Here is a 21031-nt window from a genome sequence, read left to right as displayed (position 1 = left end):
TTTCTTCCTTATTTTCATTAGATTTGTATTTATTAGCAATAATTGTACATATTTATGAGGTAAAATGTAGTATTTTGATACATGCATGTTTTAATGATCAAATTAGAATAATTAGCTTCCATCGCTTCATAAATTCAAGATTGCTTTGTAGTATGAACATTCAAAAGTCTTTCTTCTAGCTATTTAGAAAAAAACCATGTTATTGTTAGCTGTTGTTACCTACTGTGCAACAGAACACCAAAAGGATACTTTTTACAATAAAGAAAAAAATTTACGTTTTAATTTAATAGAAGTAAACCTTTGAGTTTAATTTATATAATTTTTGAATAACTTAATTAACTTTGAAGAAGAACCCAAGAATGATACATCTTTTGTGAGCACTTAGACATTAAACAATATCCTCCATTTAATACATTAAAATGAAGTAAATCTTTGCAAAAAAGTTTTATTATCAACTCTAATAATCCCAGTATTAGAGGACAGAGGGCCTGCATAGGAAGTTAGTGCAGTGACTCCTGTTGTTAATTTAATAAAATAATTAACACTCTTATGTGTGATATCAGTAATCACCTGAGGCTCCTGACATGAGCTGCCCAGACTATGGAAACCTTTTTGAATCCATGATCTCCTTCCAAATTTAGACAAGGCCATGAGCAAAGTCAAAGTTCTCTCCTCCCTTCAGAGAAAAGTACATCCTTCTTTGATGGCCACTTCTTTCCACATGGGTCTCACCCACAGAGGTCCTTCATGTAGGACATTTTTGCCAAAGTGTCAGCTTTCCATGCCTGAAATGCTCTCATGGGCTTTGCAGCCAGATCAGAATGCCTTATAGGCTGATTCTGAGGTCAGAGTGCTATTTAGAGCAATTGTCATTCTATGAGTCTGCTGTATGAACTGCTTCCCATGTTGGAGCATTCACTCCTTTTTAATTCTAATATTATTACCAAGCACTTAATCCTATTTATATGATCACTTTAACCCTTAATCCTATCTATATGATCACTTAATCCTATCCATATGCTCGATTTAACATTTAAAATGCTATTTTTACCACCCAGCATTAAGGAGATCTGTGGTCCCATAAAATCAGGGGTTTTATTTAATGATTACAGAATACTATGTCTATAACCCAGAATTTAGTCATCATTTCTCTGTCAAATATTAATGCTCACATTGTCTTATATTTTATACACACATACAATGATACTTCAGAAACATCACAAAACTGGAATTAAAAGATTGGTGTATTTTGGTATTGAAACTGAAATCCACAGTTTTTCATAGCACTTGTTTTCCATATGTATCTGATTATTTCCTTAGCACAGATGACAACAACTCTAGGGCCCACGGCATGGACTGGTGGGCAATCAGTACTGATGAACACCCAGAGAATGTGAGTCTGCAACCAAGAAAAGGGTCAAGAATCCATCCACAAGGAGCGTGCGGCCTAGAATAAGCCACCAAAGCAAGGCAGTGTGGGCTCCTGGGGGTCCACTAGGACACAAACAGAAGAATGGAAGGGCTCCATGAAAGACACGGGCTTTCTTATGAAACTCTGGACACTGTACGGGACTCTCCCACGGCGCGCTGCCCAGGCTCCCGTCTCAGGTTCTGCACAGATACCTGAGCTCCAGATCTCATCAGGGTCTAAGAACCAAGCACTCTGCAGCCTGTGCTGACTGGTGGGGCTTTCCTTGCACTGGATCCCAATCCAGATTTAAACCTTCGGGTAACAAATGTTAAATGTGTTGGAACAGAGCACCAACTTAAAAACTGTCCCTAAAACTGAGAGATCTACTGAATATTATGCCACTCTGAACTGTAAGGGGGTAGAAGCTGTAGAAACCCGGCTTCACTTCTAGAAGTTTTCCTGCTCTCCAGTACTTAACTCCTACTGACAGGCATCTTCATGGCATTTTACGTAACAGACAACACCGCTCTCCCCGCTCTTGACCTAAAAGGGGTCATGAGCTTGCTTTCTTAGCAGAAGTTACTACAGGCGAAATTAAAGTTGTTGTATTCTAAACCTTTTTAGGTTAAAAGTATAACATACTTCAAAAAGTATAAAGTATTGAATTTATATATTCAGGTGTTATATATATATATTATATATAAAACCTATTGTGTGTATGTGTGTGTGTGTGTGTAAATAACTCAATCTACTGGTTTGTTTAGGGTGTTTCTTTTTCTAATCAGCTGTTCTTCAAATTGAGCTTTGGCAGAATAGGCCCATACTAAAGCTTTACTAACATCACTCATTTTTATACAGAAACATCACGCGGTCAGAGACATTAGTTTGATTCGTATCAGGCTCAGACATGAAGCCAAATTGAAAACTGGAGGAAAACTAAAATGTGACTGAAATATAACTATTTCCAAACTTTAAAAAAAAAAGTTGGTCAAGTCATTTCAGTTTTGACCTGAGTAACAAATGGGGATGAAGTGTAACAATAATCTATAAAGCATCTATATGGAGTTCACAATCAAAGAACTTGGGTTTCAGAAAAGTCTCACTGGAACCATGACTTTTCTATTCACTAGTTGTTGAATTCTTTATCTTGTGGAGGAGTAAGCTTGTGATTATAAAGCATGCTGAAACTATGTCACTGTAAAAATTAAAAGAAAAGTAAGAGGAGGGAGGGAGAGTGGGAATGAGGGAGAGAGGAAAAGAAACGTGGGAAGCATCATTATGCTCTAAATCCGTATATATGAAATGCATGAAGCTTTTTCCCTGTATATTAAAAAAAGTCTCTTTAATTGACCAGTGTTTTTTTGAGCATGAGGTACTCTCCCCATGCCAGTGGATATGTGTGTTGAGCCAAGCACTGGGACAGTGCCATCACGTACACTATGACATGCATTCTTTACATGTATCGGAGCCCTAAATCTTGAAAACCCTGCCCAGGTTTCACACGAGTAAGTGACAGAGCAGGGATCTGAATTCAATTCTGCCTCACAGGACCATTCATGCCAACGCGGCCAGGCACTTTATGACCTATGCTGAGACCACACACAGCGGCCTGTCTGAGACTCAGAGGGAGAAAATGCCCCTGCTTCTGGACACCGGAGAATCGTGTTCATCCTTCTGCTGTATCATTAGCTGAGCTGTATTGTAAGTCGTATTTCTTCCTCCTAGGTCCCTATACCTTAAAGGACAAAGTAGGTATTCCATCCTTGTTTAACGAATGAATGCATGAACAAATGACTAGTGAGTGAGATAGTGAATGAGATAGTGAAAAGCAGCCTTGACCCAACCTGGTACCATTGCTGTATCCAGCCCATTTCACATCACGAAATCATTCCAGAGCTAATCCCCTAACAGTATAAACGCCACCAGTTGCTGTTTAACCACACACACAGCGACACCAACACACGAGTGTACTTCAGAAGGTTCATGGTAGGTGAAGCCGCCACCTGTGACTCCCGCATCCTATATGGGCACCAGTTTGAGCCCCAGTTGCTTGGCTTCTGACCAAGCTCCTTAGTAGTGGCCTGGGGAAAGCAGCGAAGATGGCCCAAGTCCTTGGGCCCCTGACACCCACGTGGAAGACCTGGAAGAAGCTCCTGGTTCTTGGCTTCGGACTGGCCCAGCTCTGGCTGTTGTGGCTATTTGGAGAGTGAACCAGCAGATGGAAGACCTCTCTGTCTCTCCCTCTCTGTAACTACATTTCGTTCTTTTCTTTTTATTAAAGATTTATTATTATTTGAAAGTCAGAGTTACACAGAGAGAAGAAGAGGCAGAGAGAGAGACAGAGGTCTTCCATTCACTGGGTCACTCCCCATTTGGCTGCAACGGCCAGATCTGTGCTGATTAGACCTCTTCCGGGTCTCCCATGTGGGTGCAGGGGACCAAGGACTTGGGCCATCTTCTACTGCTTTCCCAGACCATAGCAGAGAGCTGGATCGGAAGTGAAGCAGCCAAGACTCGAACCGGCGCCCATATGGGATGCTGGCACTGCAGGCAGCGGCTTTAACCCCTACACCACAGCACTGTAACTACGTTTCAAGTAAATATATTTTTAAAAATCAATCTTCTAAAAAAAAGTTCATGGAAAAAATCCATAGATTTAGGTGAGGTGCAAAAACATTTGTAAATGCATGCATAGCTTTTTCATAATAAGCATTTTCCATGAATTTCTGAGGGCCCTTTATATATTCTGGATGATATAATCTGAATCCCAATATTTCTTTCTCTAGACATACACCCAGGTTTAATACTTAACAGGAGAAAACAAACCCAGCAATGTAAACGTGCCTCCTAAAAGCATACAAACATGCGTGTGTACATGCACGCACACACGCGTAGATTGCAGACAGACTGGAGATGAGCTGCACAATGCACCATCAGACAATGCCCCAGAAGTGCGTCAGGAAGGGTCTGAGCTGTCAGCTCTGTTTTCACTTGAACCCTGCAACGCAACTAACAAGCAGCAGCAGGTGCGTTCTTGCTCAGTATTTTGGTCTCATTTTATCTTCATAATTCTACTATCCACGATTTAGTAAATTCCCAAAGACACTTCGGATAGAAAAACGTGTACTGAAGCAATCAACAACAACAAAACAGGCCCATGTGATTTTTCACAGTAAATGTAGTTCCTGGAATGAAAAAAATTTTCCAACCTGTAACCTCAGAGTTACAGTGATAATTACATTCAACACATGAATTCTTAGAAAGCAAGACTGAGTGGAAATCCTCTCAGTCAAGGATACTGTCCTACTGTTTAAAGGCAAGACAGAGCGAGAGGAGAAGTGTAATAAACTGAACCAAGAGCTCTGAGAGGAGCCGTCCCCAGCTCACGGGATGGTGCTCACCAATGGAAGACCCGAGAGGAAGGAACGCCAACCTCAGAGCAGGCGCAGCCCCTGCCTGCTGCTCCTCCTCCCGTCAACCCACCTCACTGCCATGCTCGTCTCCAATAAGCGAGTCTTTCTTTTTTAAGATTTATTTATTTATTTGAAAGTCAGAGTTACACAGAGAGAAAAGGAGAGGCAGAGAGAGAGAGAGGTCTTCCATCCACTGGTTCACTCCCCAACTAGCGGCAACAGCTGGAGCTGCACCGATCTGAAGCCAGGAGACAGGAGCTTCTTCCCGGTCTTCCTCGCGGTTGCAGGGGCCCGTGAACTTGGGCCGTCTTCTACTGCTTTTCCAGGCCAAAGCAGAGAGCTGGATTGGAAGTAGAGCAGCCGGGTCTCGAACTGGCACCCATATGGGATGCCGGCACTGCAGGCAGCAGCTTTACCCACTATGCCACAGTGCCGGCCCCCAATAAGCTAGTCTTTATGTGAGTGGTTTTCCAGGTACACCTAACTCCTAGCAATCAAAAACGAAACTTTTTCTGGTCAAATTCTTATCAGCTCTGTAATACTTAGCTTTATTCTAACCTGAGTTCATCCTGCTGAATGCTGAGCCCTGCCTCAAGGTCAGACTCTCTTCCCTTCACACGGACATCTGTGCTAGAAGCGTCTCTCTCGCGTATCTGTCCTCCACCTATAGAAGTTACGGCACAACTCTGTTTTCTTTCTTAGCAAACAGCTGTTCCACTTTTGACCAAGAAAACATAATGGACACGCAGAAACTATTAAATGGCACTGGATATAACATGGAGCTGTGTTACGAGTAAATCAGGAACTGAGAGCTCACCAGTGACATGCCAGCCTTTGTCACCAGGAGAGAACACGGCGGGAACGTCCCTGAGGGACCATGTCACACAGCCCAAACCTCAAACACAAGATGCCACATCCCACCATGCACCCTCTGCTCCCCAGCAACCACCAAACAAGCCTGAAGAAGGCGGAATCCAGCTTAAAGCACCAGGGGACCACAGACCGCAGCATCAGGAACTCTGCAGGCAACAAGTACATCCTTGGACTGGTGAGGGGGGAGGGACAAAGAGGAGGGCGGGAGTGTGGGTGGGAGGGCGGTGTGGCGGGAAGGATAACTATATTCCTAAGGCTGTACTTTTGAAGTTTGCATGGCTTAAAAATAAATTTAAAAAAAAGAATTCAAAAGGAAAAAAAAGATTTAGATCATCTAAAAGGAGGAAACTATAGATAAGGATACTTCAAAAAGTTCACGGAAAATGAAATTAAAATGTAAGTTTATTTTTATACCAAAAACTTTGAAATCCAGGCACAGTTTTTCACATAGCACGCATTATCCACCAATGTTTTAAGACCACTTATACAACAATCAAAATAAATACAGAAGGATGGTATATTTGAGGACAGCAGGGGGCCTCCACTGGTGACAGTACCAGAGCTCACCACAGGGTGTGTCTGCCGGGAAGGCCGCACAGTCACCAGGGCTCACCCACAGGGTGTGTCTGCCGGGGAGGCCGGACAGTCACCAGGGCTCACCCACAGGGTGTGTCTGCCGGGGAGGCCGCACAGCCTTGGCCCCAGCACAGGCTCCCCAGACACTGCCCCAGGAGACCCTGGGTTCCATCCGTAGGCAAAGGCCATCCCATCACCTCTGAGCAGGGTCGCCCAAACCTGGCGTACTGACAGCTTTCGGGAAGGGGTCCAGACATCTGATGGGAAAACCAGACACAAGACAATCAAAGCCCATGCCAAGACAAGACTCCACCATGCCTCCCAAGTCCACAGAAGACAGCTCTGGAGGACTGACCCCTTCTGATCACTTTGGACCAAGAAGAAGTTTTTCCACTTCCTTTTAGATCTATTTTGTTGAAAGGGAAGTAGTAGTTTATCATTTTCTCCAGAAATCCCAGCCTTAGATGAAGAAACAGACTCCCGCGGACACGTCCTGACCTCTACGTGCACTGTCACCTAAAACTGACAGCACCCGGCCCCCTGCAGAAGCTCCTGCTCACAGCACCCTGGACCAGCTCCTCTGCCATGAGCCCTGCACTCCCCCTTAAGAACATTCCCACACATGCATGCACATCTTGCAAAGAAAAACGAGAAGCTTCTCACGTAAACCAGCCCAGCCCCACTCTAACCACCGCGTGTTCTGTTTTAGAAAAGCCATCCAACAGTCAGAACGCCTCCCACGCTCTTTGTCCTCTGACGTTCACACAACACATCGGGAAGAAATCGGTCCTTTGCTTCCAGCTGCACCGGGATGGACAGCAGCAGGTTTCAGAGTTCCTGCTCGGCTGCCAGCTCTCTTATCGCAGGCTCTGTCCTCACCCGCTGAGGACTCAGGGTCATCAGAGAACCCTTCTCTCCAAGGGAGAACTCTGCCAGTAAACTGATTTTAACAGGTACTTCATAGAGGCTGAACAAAGTTTCAATTCTAACAATAAAATAATCAAAATACTCCTACAAAACACTAGTAGTAACTTCCAATCTCTTAAAATACATCTTGCTCTTGGGTCTCTCTGAAATGTATGTCAAGGTCACACTGCAATAAACGTACCACACTAAGGAACAAGAGCTTGTGCTAAGGAGAGAGAGCAACTGTCTATTTAAAACAGAGTTTCTCATTTGCTGCCCAGGAATTGTAGGCAAGCCAGTTACTCAGGTATTGGAGATAGGAGTGGAGGTATACATATTTAGGAAGCCAATTCATTCTGCTGTGGATAATAAGATCAGCCCCAGACACATCTATAATTCTTTACTACTCTGACATTATATAAACACATGTTAATTTAGGTAGAGTAATAAGGCTTCAAAGAAGTTACTTAAACCAGTATTCAGAAGGAAAGTAGCAAAGCAATGAAAGAAACTGGCTTTCGCACTAACTATCCCATTTTGAGATCAGTCTTGCTACTTGCCAATTTTGTAACCTGAGTGAAACGCATTCAGCATTATCGCAAAGTTTCAGTTTTCTCGCTGGTTCAAAGGAATGGTGCTGTGTTGGTGGTACTGAGACAGTGACCTTAAAACACTTGCACAAAACCTTTCACTGGGCACGAGTGGCATAACTGTTGCTCACCCAGGGCATGAATATCTGGATGTCTTTCCCTGCAAAGCACCTTGAACTGCTTGAGGCATGATAGTAACAGATAACACTTAACAGCTCTTACTTTGGGCCAGACACTGCTACTGTTCATGAAGTTTTCTCACGGAGTATGAGTTAGACTCCTTATCACACTTTCTTCCCTAATTTAAATATGGGCCATTCTTTTTTTTTAATCTGAAATTTGTTAGCCAAATGCAATTTAAGAACATTTCAATGAGCTAAAAACTGCTTTTTAAAGTTGAATCATGTCCAATTCCAAAATGCAAATCAAATCTTTGCAGATCTACAGTGTATCTAAATGAGTGCTTAGAAGCCTTTTTTTTCTTTTTAAGAATTGTGTTTATTGGCCGGCGCCGCGGCTCACTGGGCTAATCCTCCGCCTAGCGGCGCCGGCACACCGGGTTCTAGTCCCGGTCGGGGCGCCGGATTCTGTCCCGGTTGCCCCTCTTCCAGGCCAGCCCTCTGCTGTGGCCAGGGAGTGCAGTGGAGGATGGCCCAGGTGCTTGGGCCCTGCACCCCATGGAAGACCAGGAAAAGCACCTGGCTCCTGGCTCCTGCCATCGGATCAGCGCGGTGCGCCGGCCGCGACGGCCATTGGAGGGTGAACCAACGGCAAAAGGAAGACCTTTCTCTCTGTCTCTCTCTCTCACTGTCCACTCTGCCTGTCAAAAAAAAAAAAAAAAAAAAAAAAAAAGAATTGTGTTTATTTACTTTTATTTATGTTTGAAAGGCAAACAAAGACAGCTCCCATCCACTGGTCTACTTCCTCAATGCCCAAAACAGCTATGTCCCGGACAGGTAGAAGCCAGGAGCCAGGAACTCAATCCATGTCTCCCATATGGATGCAGTGATCCAACTACTGGATCCATCATCTGTTGCCTTCCAAGGTGTGCATTAGCAGGAAGCAGAAACAGGAAGCAGAGCCAGGACTTCCAGTACTGGATGTGGGTTGTCCTAAGCAGAATGTTAACCCCTGTGCCAGAACTGCCAGAACCCACCCATCTTCTCCTCTCCTCTCCCCTCCCCTCCCCGGCACACCGCGCAGATCCGATGGCAGGAGCCAGGTACTTCTCCTGGTCTCCCATGGGGTGCAGGGCCCAAGCACCTGGGCCATCCTCCACTGCACTCCCGGGCCACAGCAGAGAGCTGGCCTGGAAGAGGGGCAACCGGGACAGAATCCGGTGCCCCGACCGGGACTAGAACCCGGTGTGCCGGCGCCGCTAGGTGGGGGATTAGCCTAGTGAGCAGTGGCGCCGGCCCACCCATCTTTTCCAAGTCAAATTTTGTTCCTAGTTTATTTACTTATTTAGTTGTTCAATTTTTTTTTATAATTAATAGTTTGCTTTTTAATTCTTATGGAAGAATTCTCTAGAACTAGAAATAAAAACCTGCATTGTCATGCAGTCTTACCTATCTGGCTGTAGGACTTCCCACTTGCCTTGGACTGCTCCTCCACAGTGAAACAGCTCTCCCCGGGCCTCAGCCTGCTACAGCTCCAGCCTCTATTTCCCCGTTTCCACTAGGGAATGGCAGTAACTGGGCGTCATCCTGATCTTTGTACCTCTACCCTGTTAGGAGATCATCCTCTTCCACACATCTTTAATCTTACTCCTACTGTCTTAAAGTAATTTCTATTAAAAGCCTTCACAAAATTAACTTATGTGAGAAGATTTTTAGAGTGGGGATCAACTACATACATGAAAGTTAGAACTGCAGTTCCATTATTGTACAACTATCTTGGTGGATTTCCCCCCACATTTCAAATGTTTCATTAATATGCTTTTTGTCCTTTAAAACATTTGGATAAGAAGCTTGAAAGCATATCACTGCCAACAGCATTTTATACAACTCAACACGCTGCACGGTTCCTCATGAAGAATGTGACCTGCGGCAGGACTCTGCACTGCATACTTACGGGATCTCAGTTCCCAAGCTCTGTGTGAGCCGAGCACCATTTACTGTCATTCATCCTTCTTACTTTCCCCAGAGCCCGCCCTCAGTGCTTTTCAAGGCACTTCTCTGTATTCCACAAGAAGAGGATCAAGGGAAATGAAATTAATGTGATAAATTGAGTGATCTAAGTATAGCTGTCTTTTGTTAAATTTTCCGTGGAAGATTTTAGGTTGCTTTTACTCATTAATTCCAAATCTCTGAGAAAACAGCTGAGCTTTCTGCAATGTTAACAAATGGTTATCCGATTTACTTCAAACCAGATTTGCTCTTCTTACTCTCAAACCAACATAAACGTGAAAGGATTTTTTTCAAGTTTTCTTTTTTTAAAAAACCTCAGTATGTTTTAGTAGGGCAGCATTCCTTGCTGCGCCTGCTATCAGTCCATTTGGGGTAGTTACTAAAAATGGTAGAGGGGGAGGCCAGCGCCGCGGCTCACTAGGCTAATCCTCCGCCTTGCAGCGCCGGCACACCGGGTTCTAGTCCTGGTCGGGGCGCCAAATTCTGTCCCGGCTGCCCCTCTTCCAGGCCAGCTCTCTGCTGTGGCCCGGGAGGGCAGTGGAGTATGGCCCAGGTGCTTGGGCCCTGCACCCCAAGGGAGACCAGGAGAAGCACCTGGCTCCTGGCTTCGGATCAGCGTGGTGCGCCAGCCACAGCGGTCATTGGAGGGTGAACCAATGGCAAAGGAAGACCTTTCTCTCTGTCTCTCTCAATGTCCACTCGGTCCAAAAAAAAAAAAAAAAAGGTAGAGGGGGAACTTAAGAAGGGTGCAGAGGTTATGTTAAAATTTGAATTTGTAGAATTTGGCTTCTTGCCAATATAGGAATTAGGAAAATATTCTGTTAGCAAACAATGAATAAAAAAAACAAGATAGGTTAGGCACTCAGTGTGGCAGTTGCATAGAGTCTTCGTGGTACTTACTTAATGAAAACTTTCACCGCTGACTTCAGAAAGAATAATTCACTGTAAACTTTGAAACCACTTCTATGGTATTCCCAATGCATTTAACAGTGCCCAGTGTAGAACGAAGTCGAGAGGAAATATTTGGCTTTCTCCCCAGCTGGCTGCTGTATTTCAACATCCTCTCGGACGCTGTGTATAAGGCCTATCCAGAGAAAACTCCAGAGAAATGGGCACAGCTTTCACTCCAGGGGAGAGAAAAGGAAGACTATTTTTGGACAGGGATAAAATTACATGACCCTGTGGACGTTCTGTTCCAGACTCGGGCAGGAGACTAAAGGAGCGAGCAGGATAAGGGCACTGTCCAAAGAAAGGAAGTGGCAGGAAGTCAGGAAGCGCCAGTACCAGGGCTCATGGGCAATGTGGGTATTTTCATTCTGGCCAGATTTCCAAGAATACAGTCCAGCTGTATTCTCACAGAGAGAAAGACGGCGGAATGAGTACAGTAAATCCTCTCCCTTCATTCTATCAGCGATAAATCCCCAACACTTCTCCCTTCTGAATCTCTACAGTGCAAGGAAAACAGATGCTTAGGCTTCTAAGGTATCTTTTGCACATCAATAAAGTTAAAATATTATTGAATATAGTTTTATTGTTAAATGTACAATGCTAAAAAGTCACTACCCCAAATAACATGTATTTACATACACTCTCCTACAGACACTGGTCCATCCCCCTGATGTGGCAGAAGCTGAGTGAGAGCTACTGGGCTCTTGCCCTCAGTAACTCACACCAGAACAGGGGATCAGACAACCAGGACAGGCAATCTCTATAATCCATGTGCAGGACAGAAACGTTTCTAACCATGTTTTTCAGAGATTCTGGACATCCAAAGAGGATTTTTCTAATAAGAGGGAGATAAAAATGAATAGCAAATAAGTGGCAAGATAATGGCTCACAGGTGAAAGGAAATACAGAACTGTTAGTGGAAAAGGTCATCAGAAGAAATTCAGGAAAAGCAAAACACAGTTACAGGATAATATATGCAATGGCTTACATATTTATTAAATATTAGTCATTTTACTTTATAGTTTATCAATAAAGATATGCACAAAAAAAAGATTCACCCCTGAACAGACATTGGATTGGAAAACAGAGTGCCTAACTTGGGGTCTAACATCCTATGTCCTGATTCTGTTCATGTTACATACAACTCTCAATCAAGTCATTCATGAAAACCCTAAGCAAATTGGGTACAGAAGGAACATTCCTCAATACAATCAAAGCAATCTATGAAAAACCCACAGCCAACATCCTATTGAATGGGGAAAAGTTGGAAGCATTTCCACTGAGATCTGGTACCAGACAGGGATGCCCACTCTCACCACTGCTATTCAATATAGTTCTGGAGGTTCTAGCCAGAGCTATTAGGCGAGAAAAATAAATTAAAGGGATACAAATTGGGAAGGAAGAAGTCAAACGATCCCTCTTTGCAGATGATATGATTCTTTATTTAGGGAATCCAAAGAACTCTAAGAGACTACTGGAACTCTTAGAAGAGTTTGGCAAAGTAGCAGAATATAAAAATCATTGCACAAAAAACAACAGCCTTTGTAGACACAGGCAATGCCATGGCTGAGGAAGAACTTCTAAGATCAATCCCATTCACAATAGCTACAAAAACAATCCAATACCTTGGAATAAACTTAACCAAGGACGTTAAAGATCTCTATGATGAGAATTACAAAACCTTCAAGAAAGAAATAGAAGAGGATACCAAGAAATGGAAAAATCTTCCATGCTCATGGATTGGAAGAATCAATATCATCAAAATGTCCATTCTCCCAAAAGCAATTTATAGATTCAATGTGATACCAATCAAAATACCAAAGACATTCTTCTCAGATCTGGAAAAAATGATGCTGAAATTCATATGGAGACACAGGAGACCTCGAATAGCTAAAGCAGTCTTGTACAACAAAAACAAAGCCAGGGCCATAACAATACCAGATTTCAAGACATACTACAGGGCAGTTGTAATCAAAACAGCATGGTACTGGTACAGAAACAGATGGATAGACCAATGGAACAGAATAGAAACACCAGAAATCAACCCAAACATCTACAGCCAACTTATATTTGATCAAGGATCTATAACCAATTCCTGGAGCAAGGACAGTCTATTCACTCAACAGTGAAACCAACCAAAGTGCTGTACTTCTGTGATTCAAAACCTGCTCTTCTGTACATGGGGGTGATCCATTTGCTGATTAAAAAGCGGGCATGTTCTCTATGGACAGTATTGATGCTAAGTCAGGCATAGCCCTTCCATGACACAGAGAGAAGCAGCAAGTGTGACCTTGCCTGCATGGGAGGGCAGGATTCTCCGAGAGCCGGTGCTCTGGACGGGCTTTGCGTACAGGATTTTTAAATGAGGTTAGCGAGGTGCAAGTGAAGAGAAGCTGGAAGACCAGGATTCCATGCAAGGAGAGGATCCTGTGCAGAGCCCGCATGGGGAAATGGGCAAGGAGGCAAAAGAGGTGGAGGGCTGGGGGAGTGCCCCACGGGAGGCCCCATGGCAGAGCCCAGAACCCTGCAGGAGGGGGACACTCCATGGGGCTGCAAGGTCAGCAAGTCTCAGGTCACTCAGATCCATGCAAAGAATGTTTTGAGGCAGGGTACGGGGACAGGTGGGTATGGTGTTAGGTGGAAATGTTCAGTGTTGTATTTTCAAATGATTATTCTCTCTGCAAAATACAGTAACGCCTGGAAAATAAAAGCATGTGTACATGCAAGAGAAAATCTTTAGATGCTTTTCTGCATTTGTTTAAACTAAAGATACAGTAACTAGAACTAGGATGGTGCCAGTGGAAACAGAAGTCATTTTTTAGAAAATTAAGACTCTGGCTGGTGCCACAGCTCACCAGGCTAATCCTCCACCTGCAGCACTGGCACCCCAGGTTCTAGTCCCGGTTGGGATGCCAGATTCTGTCCCGGTTGCCCCTCTTCCAGGCCAGCTCTCTGCTGTGATCAGGGAGTGCAGTGGAGGATGGCCCAAGTGCTTGGGCCCTGCACCCCATGGGAGACCAGGAGGAAGCACCTGGCTCCTGGCTTCAGAATGGCGCAGAGCGCCGGCCGTAGCAGCCATTAGGAAGGAGTGAACCAACAAAAAAGGAAGACTTTTCTCTCCCTCCCTCCCTCCCTCCCTCCCTCTCTCTCTCTCTCTAACTCTGCCTGTCAAAAAAAAGAAAGAAAATTAAGATTCAAAAAAGGTTTTGACATGAGGGGTATGAAGGAAGACTCAGACACTTGGCTGGAAACCACTTCACTGAAGGCTACACTCAACGGACAGTGATCAAGGATCAAGAACCACATTTGGGACACCAGAGAAAGAACCTGCGACAGTGACTGCGACACTGCTGAGACTGAAATGAAGGCCTGCTCCTCAGGAGAGAGGTCCAGGCCAAAAACCCAGTCACGTGAGTAGGAAGCAGACACAACACTGGAGGACACAAAGGGCCCAGGTCCACCCCTGCACATAACGGCCAAGCGGGAGGAAATAAGCCGTCCTGGAAGCTGAGCAGGAAGAACAGGGGAATGCGTGAGAGAAATGAATGGATCGAGAAGTGGAAGAGAACAACATTGTCAAAGACCTCAAAGACGTCCACCCCACATAATGAAGGTGGGAAGGACTGGTCACAAGCTACGGGTTCTCCCAGAGGAAAGGTGAGCAGACTGAAGCAGACTGAGGGGGGTGGGTGCCTGGCATTGTGGGTAAGATGCCACCTGGACACCCACATCCCCAGTCAGGATACCTGAGTCCAAGTCCCAGTTCCGTTCCTGATGCCAGCTTCCTACTTATACCCACCCTGGCATGCGGCAGAGACGGCCCAAGTGGTCGGGGCCCTGACTCCCACGTGGGAGACGTGGGTTGAGTTCCAGACTCCTAGCTTCAGCCCGACCCAACTGTAGCCCTTACGGGCACTGAGGAGTGAACCAGTGGATGGGCGATCACTCACCCTTCTGTGTCCCCCCCCACCCCCGACTCTGCATCTCAAATTTTAAAAAATGAAATGAAACAGACTGAGTGGCAGGAGAGATGAGAAAATGAATGCAGTAAACACACGACCTCTACGGCACTGATGTAATCAAGCAAGACAGAAGTTGTTAATTGGAAGCAAATTTTTTAAAAAGATTTATTTATTCTGAAAGCCAGAGTTACAGGCAGAAAGGGGGAGACACAAGGAGAGAGACAGCTTTCATCCGCTGGTTCACTCCACAAATGGCCACAAATGCCAGCACTGGGCTGGGCCAAAGCCTGGAGCATCATCCAAGTCTTCCAGGAAGGTGACAGGGGTCCAAAGACTTGGGTCACCTTCCCCTGCCTTTCCAGGCCATTAGTAGGGTGCTGGATTGGAAGTGGAGCAGCCAGGACACAAACTGGTCCCCTTGTGGGATGCTGGCTTCACAGGTGGCAGCTCTACCTACTACACCACAACACTGGCTCCACAACCACTTTTAAAAAAAAAAAAATAAATTTATAGGAAGTAAACAAATTTAATGTACTTCATGATGGAACAAGGGCATAAGCCTCAGCCATTCTACCTCACTGCCCAAAGGAGAGAAAATAGGAATTTATCTCTTGTCCCTGAATCTCAATTAGGTCTCACATCCTATTGTCCTCACCACCCCCGACCCCCCACAGTCTTCCCCAGGTTGGGGCAGGAGTCAAACTTGGAAGACCCCTGTGGAGGAATTCACCTCTGCTGCCCTCTACGCCCACCCCCACCCCCAGCCCACCTAAGATATAAAAAAGCCCAGCCCTGGGGTCTGGGCCCTCTGCCACATACTCAGTCTGCATGCACGCTGGCAGCTGCTCACCCACCTCTGTGGATTTATTTTCTTTGAATAACTCCAGTCTGGTTGCAAGTTCATATCCTGTCTCCTCTCTGCTCTGTGCCCCTTTTTTTCTTACACTTCAAATACACAGATTTCATAGCATAATAATACTTCTCACCCTACTCTCCCCCCCATATTTCCACTCTCTCTCCCATACCTCCACCCTGTCTCCTTTCCTTATTTTTTCTTTTAATTTTTACAATGACATTTTTTCAGTTTATTTTATAATCATGAGTTTAACCCTCCACTAAATAAAGAATTCAACAAGCAGTGACTAGAAAAACCAGTTACTCAAGAGTATATGTTGGGTAGGAAGTCAAAAATGAGCTTATGTGTGTGTGACAAAAGCCTAAGGAGTTGACATCTAGGTCTAGCATCCGCATCTCAAAGTCATCCTGATAACCTTCCAGGTGCAGCCCAGTATATGCACTTCAAACGCCCTGCCCCTTCTACCGGATAACCATCCTTTCTCTAAGGCCCCTCTAAGGCGGGGCAACACCAGCCAGGCTTCCTCTGATAACTCAGAAAGGAATTTTTTGTATTTACATCCATAAAGTCCTTTGTTCCGGAGAAGAAGGAGAGGGAGAGGGAAAAGGCAGGAAGGCAAGACCCATCCCCTTAAAAACCCCGGTCTCAACTAGATGGCGCGCTCAGCCCTCTGCCTCTCTGCTGAGCCGCCCCCTGGCCTGCCCAGGTGTACTCTCTCCACTCAACCATGTAACCCCGCCCTTCCCCAGTCTGAGCAACTGGGCGCTCTCTCTCAGGTCCTGTTTGGAGAGGTGCCCATCCTTCTTATGGATGTTCCTACCCTAACAAACCTTGCTATTTTGCTTTCCTCTTACTCTCTCACACCTGAATTCTTTCTTGTGTGAAGACAAGAACCCTTGCTTCTCCAGTAACATAGACAAGGGCTGTAAACAATAATCAAATCTCAAAATGTCGAATTCACTCACATAATTACATTTTGTGCTCTATATTAAGTTACCACAATCTTGGAAACCATATACTTGTCTTTTGGGGACTGGCTTATTTCACTAAGCATGGCTTCCAGTGGTTTCCATTTTGTTGAAAAAGATAGAATTTTATTCTTTTTGATGGCTGAGTTGTATTCCACAGTGTCCATATAATACATTTTCTTTATTTAGTCATAGCTGATGGACATCGGGGTTGATTCCTTATCTTAGCTATTGTGAACTGAGTTGCTTAACAGACACGGGGGTAGAGGTGACTCTTTTATCTGCCGATTTCATTTCCTTTTGGTCACTGCCCAGGGGTGGGATGGCTGGATCATATGGAGACGTATTTTCAGATATTGGAAGAATTTCCATACTGCCTTCCACAATGGCTGTGCTAGTTCACATTCCCACCAATAGTGTATTCCAGTACCTTCCCCCCAACATCCTCACCAGTACTTTTTTTTTGGGGGGGGGGGTATGATAGCTATCCTGAGGTGAAGATTCTTTTCCCATGGTATTCTGCTTAAGGTATTTTCCCCATAACAAGATGAGAACCATGGTGCAGAGGACAGAGACCACAAAAACAGGGAGAGTGAGCACAAGAGGGTAGAAAATAGAACTGAGAGCAACTCTAACCCAGGAACTAGAGAGAATTCACAGACAAAAAAGCAGCCTGAAATCCATCAGCGTTTTCTACTAGTGATCTTCATCACCATCTTCATCTCCTTCACCTGCATCCTCATCCCCTCCTTCATCAGTGTCTCCCAATCCTCCTACTGCATCATCACTGTCATCCTCCTCCCCACCTCCCTCCTCTTCCTTGTCATCTGGTTCAGGAACCAAGCACTACTGCAATGGATTCAGCCACGCATCTTTGATGACCTCTCCTAAGTCGTCTGCACCTGCATCAGAATGGCCAGGAAACCAGGTAAGCAGCTCTCTGGTTCCTCCCGCTGCCTCCTCCTGCTCGCTCTGTTCTGCGTCTGACCTGACCGTTTCCTCAAATCCTTTCCAGATGTCCACTTGATTTCAGTGAACTGCGAGGACGGACCACCACTCTCATTCACGTGAAATCCTTTGGGGAGAACTTTATTTTCGAAGTGAGGATTTTCATTAAAAAATTGAAACTCTATCCTGTAACCCGATTTAGCATCCTCAAATTCTGTCTCTGACTCTGGTCAGACAATGCAGCACCTCTTCATCCTCCTCCCGGAGCGGTGCAGATCCTTGTGGATCGCTGACAACGCCGTTACCAAAATTCTGGGATTCTGGTGAAAACATGGTGGCAGAGTTTGTTACATTCTGTTCTACGTTCAAAATCTCCAGACTGGTTTGCTCATTAAGTCTATTCCATTTTGTACTTCATCAATATGTTCATTTGCTTCCTCTCCCTTCAACAAACCCAGAAGACCCATATGTCCACCATCCTGGGGCCAGGAGCTGGTCTTGGCTTCTTCGTTTGAGGCAGGAGTGAGAGACGGGCATTTGGAGGTCATACTGCGAGCAAAGACCAAGCACCAGCACCAGGCAGGAAGAAGGTCACAGGACTCGCTGGGAACTCTTAAGCAGTTGTGAGAAACAGGTATCAGTGAGAAAGTCAGGTGGCTGTAAACAGGTTATGAGAGTTTAAGAAGTTCATGGAGTATTTTATCATAAAAGTGTGCAATGATTTCACAAATTTCAGCACCAAAATGGACTTCATTTTCCTGTGACCCTTCTGAGGTGCCCTTGTATGTAAGGCATGAGGAGGCAGAGGGCTTCCTTTGTACACGCCCGTGTGTGAAACACTGCGTGAAGTCAGTGCTCAGAGATTATTTGCTAAATGAGCCAGCAGGCAGAGGGTGGTGGGATGAAAGTTTAAGGAGAACAGAGAAGATCTATCATTATAACCAAGAGGAATGGGAAGTCTAATTGGCCAAAGAAATGCAGCAGGATCATGGGAGTATTGAATCCCCCTGAGATGAATGGCTGAGAACTCACAGTAGGATCAATCTGTCCTGTCGTAAGAGCACCACAGCACTTGGCCGCTAGTGCACACACACAAAGCGCACAGTAGGGGTTATCCAGGCGCAAGGTTTCACTGTTTTAACAGAAAAGAGGAAAAGCAGTGTTTCTAAAATGGTACACCTCTGAGCTAAACTGGAAAAAAAGTGAAAAAAGGAGAAATGGGATGGCCTGGGAGAAAGACTCGGGGCCAGAGGCCTGGAGGGCTGGACGTGCAAGAGCCACTGTGGTAAGAAGCTGCCCCTGGGATGGACCGGACAGACACCTGCTGCTGGGAGTAAGATGCTCAAGTCAGCCATCGGGAAGATTAACAGTTGGCAATGTCAAGGCCCAGGGCGTCTGTGGGGACAGAAGATTAAGACACAGTGCAGAGGAGAGACCACTGAAGATGAGCAGTAGGTCAAAGGACTGTGGGCCGGGAGGTCATCCCCGCACAGGCTGAAGTCCCCCCTGGAATGATGGCAAAGCTGAAGGGGAAAGGGGGCTGCTAAGTCAGGTACCAACCGCCCAGATGAGCGGCGGGAGTGGCCAGGAAGCCGAGAGAGGATGGCAGCAGAGACCACGGAGCACAGTACAGGGAGACAAGCTCCAAGACCAAGGATCCGCAGCACAGAGAGGGCTGCGATCACACCACCACGCTCTGTCTGCAGGACAGTCAACCAGTGAGACTCGGCACCTTTAGTAAGCACACGTTACAGTGGAAAACACCCCCACGCCGGCTTACAGCACAGATACCAAAACCACCCTGGCTACATCATCACTGATGTGGGAGAGGACCAGCAACTATTCTCTCTGCTTCTAAGTGAAGGGACTCACCCGGGTCCCGGTGGAGGCTTTGGGGGCCCAACTATCTCCGTCTCAACCACCCGTCTCTGGCCCTGCAGTGGGACAGCAGCCCCAGAGAGCGCACCAGTGAGGCTGCATCTGCCCAGATCTGCTCTCCTCCCATGTCTGTTGCTCAGTCTATTCAGGACTCAGGTGAGGAAAGCAACTGATACTTACCAGCTCCCTGGAACACCACAATGACCTCCACCAGACAATGTGGAAAATCATGACCCCCAAAAGTAGTCAAATTGAAAGCAAGCATTTACCTGAACATACAGTTCTCTGAGTTCATACTGAAATTTCTTGGGATCTGTGGTAATTGTCACCGGGCCGATTTCTGCGAAGATAAAAGGTGGTACAGGTCAGTAAACAGTAGCCAATACCATTAAAGGCTTGCAAATGTCTTCATTGTGCACCATAAGAAACAACAAAATAACACTTTTTCTCAATTTAAAAAAAAATGTACTTAAAAGGGAGTTGGGGGCGGGGGGGGGGGCTGGATTTTCCACCAGCTGTTTCACTGCCCAAATGGTCGCAATGGCCAGGGCTGGGACAAATGGAACTCCATTCAGGTCTCCGAGTACTTAGGCTGTGAGAGAGAGAGAGAGAGAGAGAGAGAGAGAGAGAGAATGAATCTTCCATCTGCTGGTTCACTTCCCAAATGGCTCCAACAGCTGGGGTTGAACCAGGCAAAAAGCCAGGAGCTTCTTCTGGGTCGCCCATGTGGGTGCAGGAACCCAGGGACTTGGGCCATCCTCTGCTGTGTTCCCAGACCATCAGCAAGGAGCTGGATCTGAAGTGGAGCAGCCAGAACTCAACCAGCACCTACATGGGATGCTGGCACTGTAGCTGGCAGCTTACCTGCTGGGCCACAGCACCAGCCCCAAGCTTATTCTTTTTTAATTAACTTTTGGTAAGTTGAGGGGCAAGGATTGTGGTATATCAGGTTAAACTGCTACTGAGATATCCACATCCTATATCAGAATGTCTAGGATAAAGTCCTGCCTTTGCTTCTGACCCAGGTTCTTGCTAATGTATACCATGGTAGGTAGCAGATGACAACTTAAGTATTTGGGTCTTTTACTACCATATGGGAGATCTGGATGGAATTCCTGGTTCCTGGCTTTGGCTTGACCCAACTCTAGCTGGTGCAGGCATTTGGGGTTTGACCAGCAGATGGAAGATCAATTGATATCTCTCTCTCTCTCTCAATCTCTCTCCCTCTCCCTCTCTCACATTCTGCTTTTCAAATACATAAATTTTTTAAAATAGAAAAATAAAGCTTTTTATGAGTATGGGTATTACTTTGATTAGAAAGCATCCACAGATTTCAGTAGTCGTACCAATTTAGGTATCTTTAACCCAAAATCTGAAACTCCAAATGCTCCAACGTCAAAACATTCAGAATACCAGCATGCCACCCCAAATGGAAAATTCCACATGACACACTACAAATATTGAATAAAACTGCCTTCATGTTACATATATGTTACATATGAAATATAACTGAATCTCATGTTCAGACTGGGTCACATCTCCAAGATAGCTCATTACGTACAGGTAAATATTT

The 21031-nt window shown here is 45.4% G+C and overlaps 1 protein-coding gene and 1 pseudogene across 2 annotated transcripts in view; both read right to left on the bottom strand.

Moving 5' to 3' along the window:
* The window catches only part of HMCN1 (hemicentin 1), a 469239-nt gene that overhangs the window by 338127 nt on the left and 110081 nt on the right, over positions 1-21031 (bottom strand). For both annotated transcript variants that reach the window (XM_051820384.3, XM_070055057.2), the window contains exon 2: positions 19728-19798. In XM_051820384.3, the coding sequence (XP_051676344.3) occupies positions 19728-19798 (71 nt within the window). The remainder of the gene's footprint in view (positions 1-19727; positions 19799-21031) is intronic.
* On the bottom strand, positions 17329-18258 carry LOC103344953 (protein SET-like; annotated as a pseudogene).

This window comes from Oryctolagus cuniculus, chromosome 13, assembly GCF_051225735.1.
Source record: "Oryctolagus cuniculus isolate XC-2025 breed Fujian yellow rabbit chromosome 13, ASM5122573v1, whole genome shotgun sequence".
Taxonomy (NCBI): Eukaryota; Metazoa; Chordata; class Mammalia; order Lagomorpha; family Leporidae; genus Oryctolagus; species Oryctolagus cuniculus.
The sequence above is the reverse complement of the archived record's forward strand: the minus strand, read 5'-3'. Positions and strand labels throughout refer to the sequence as shown.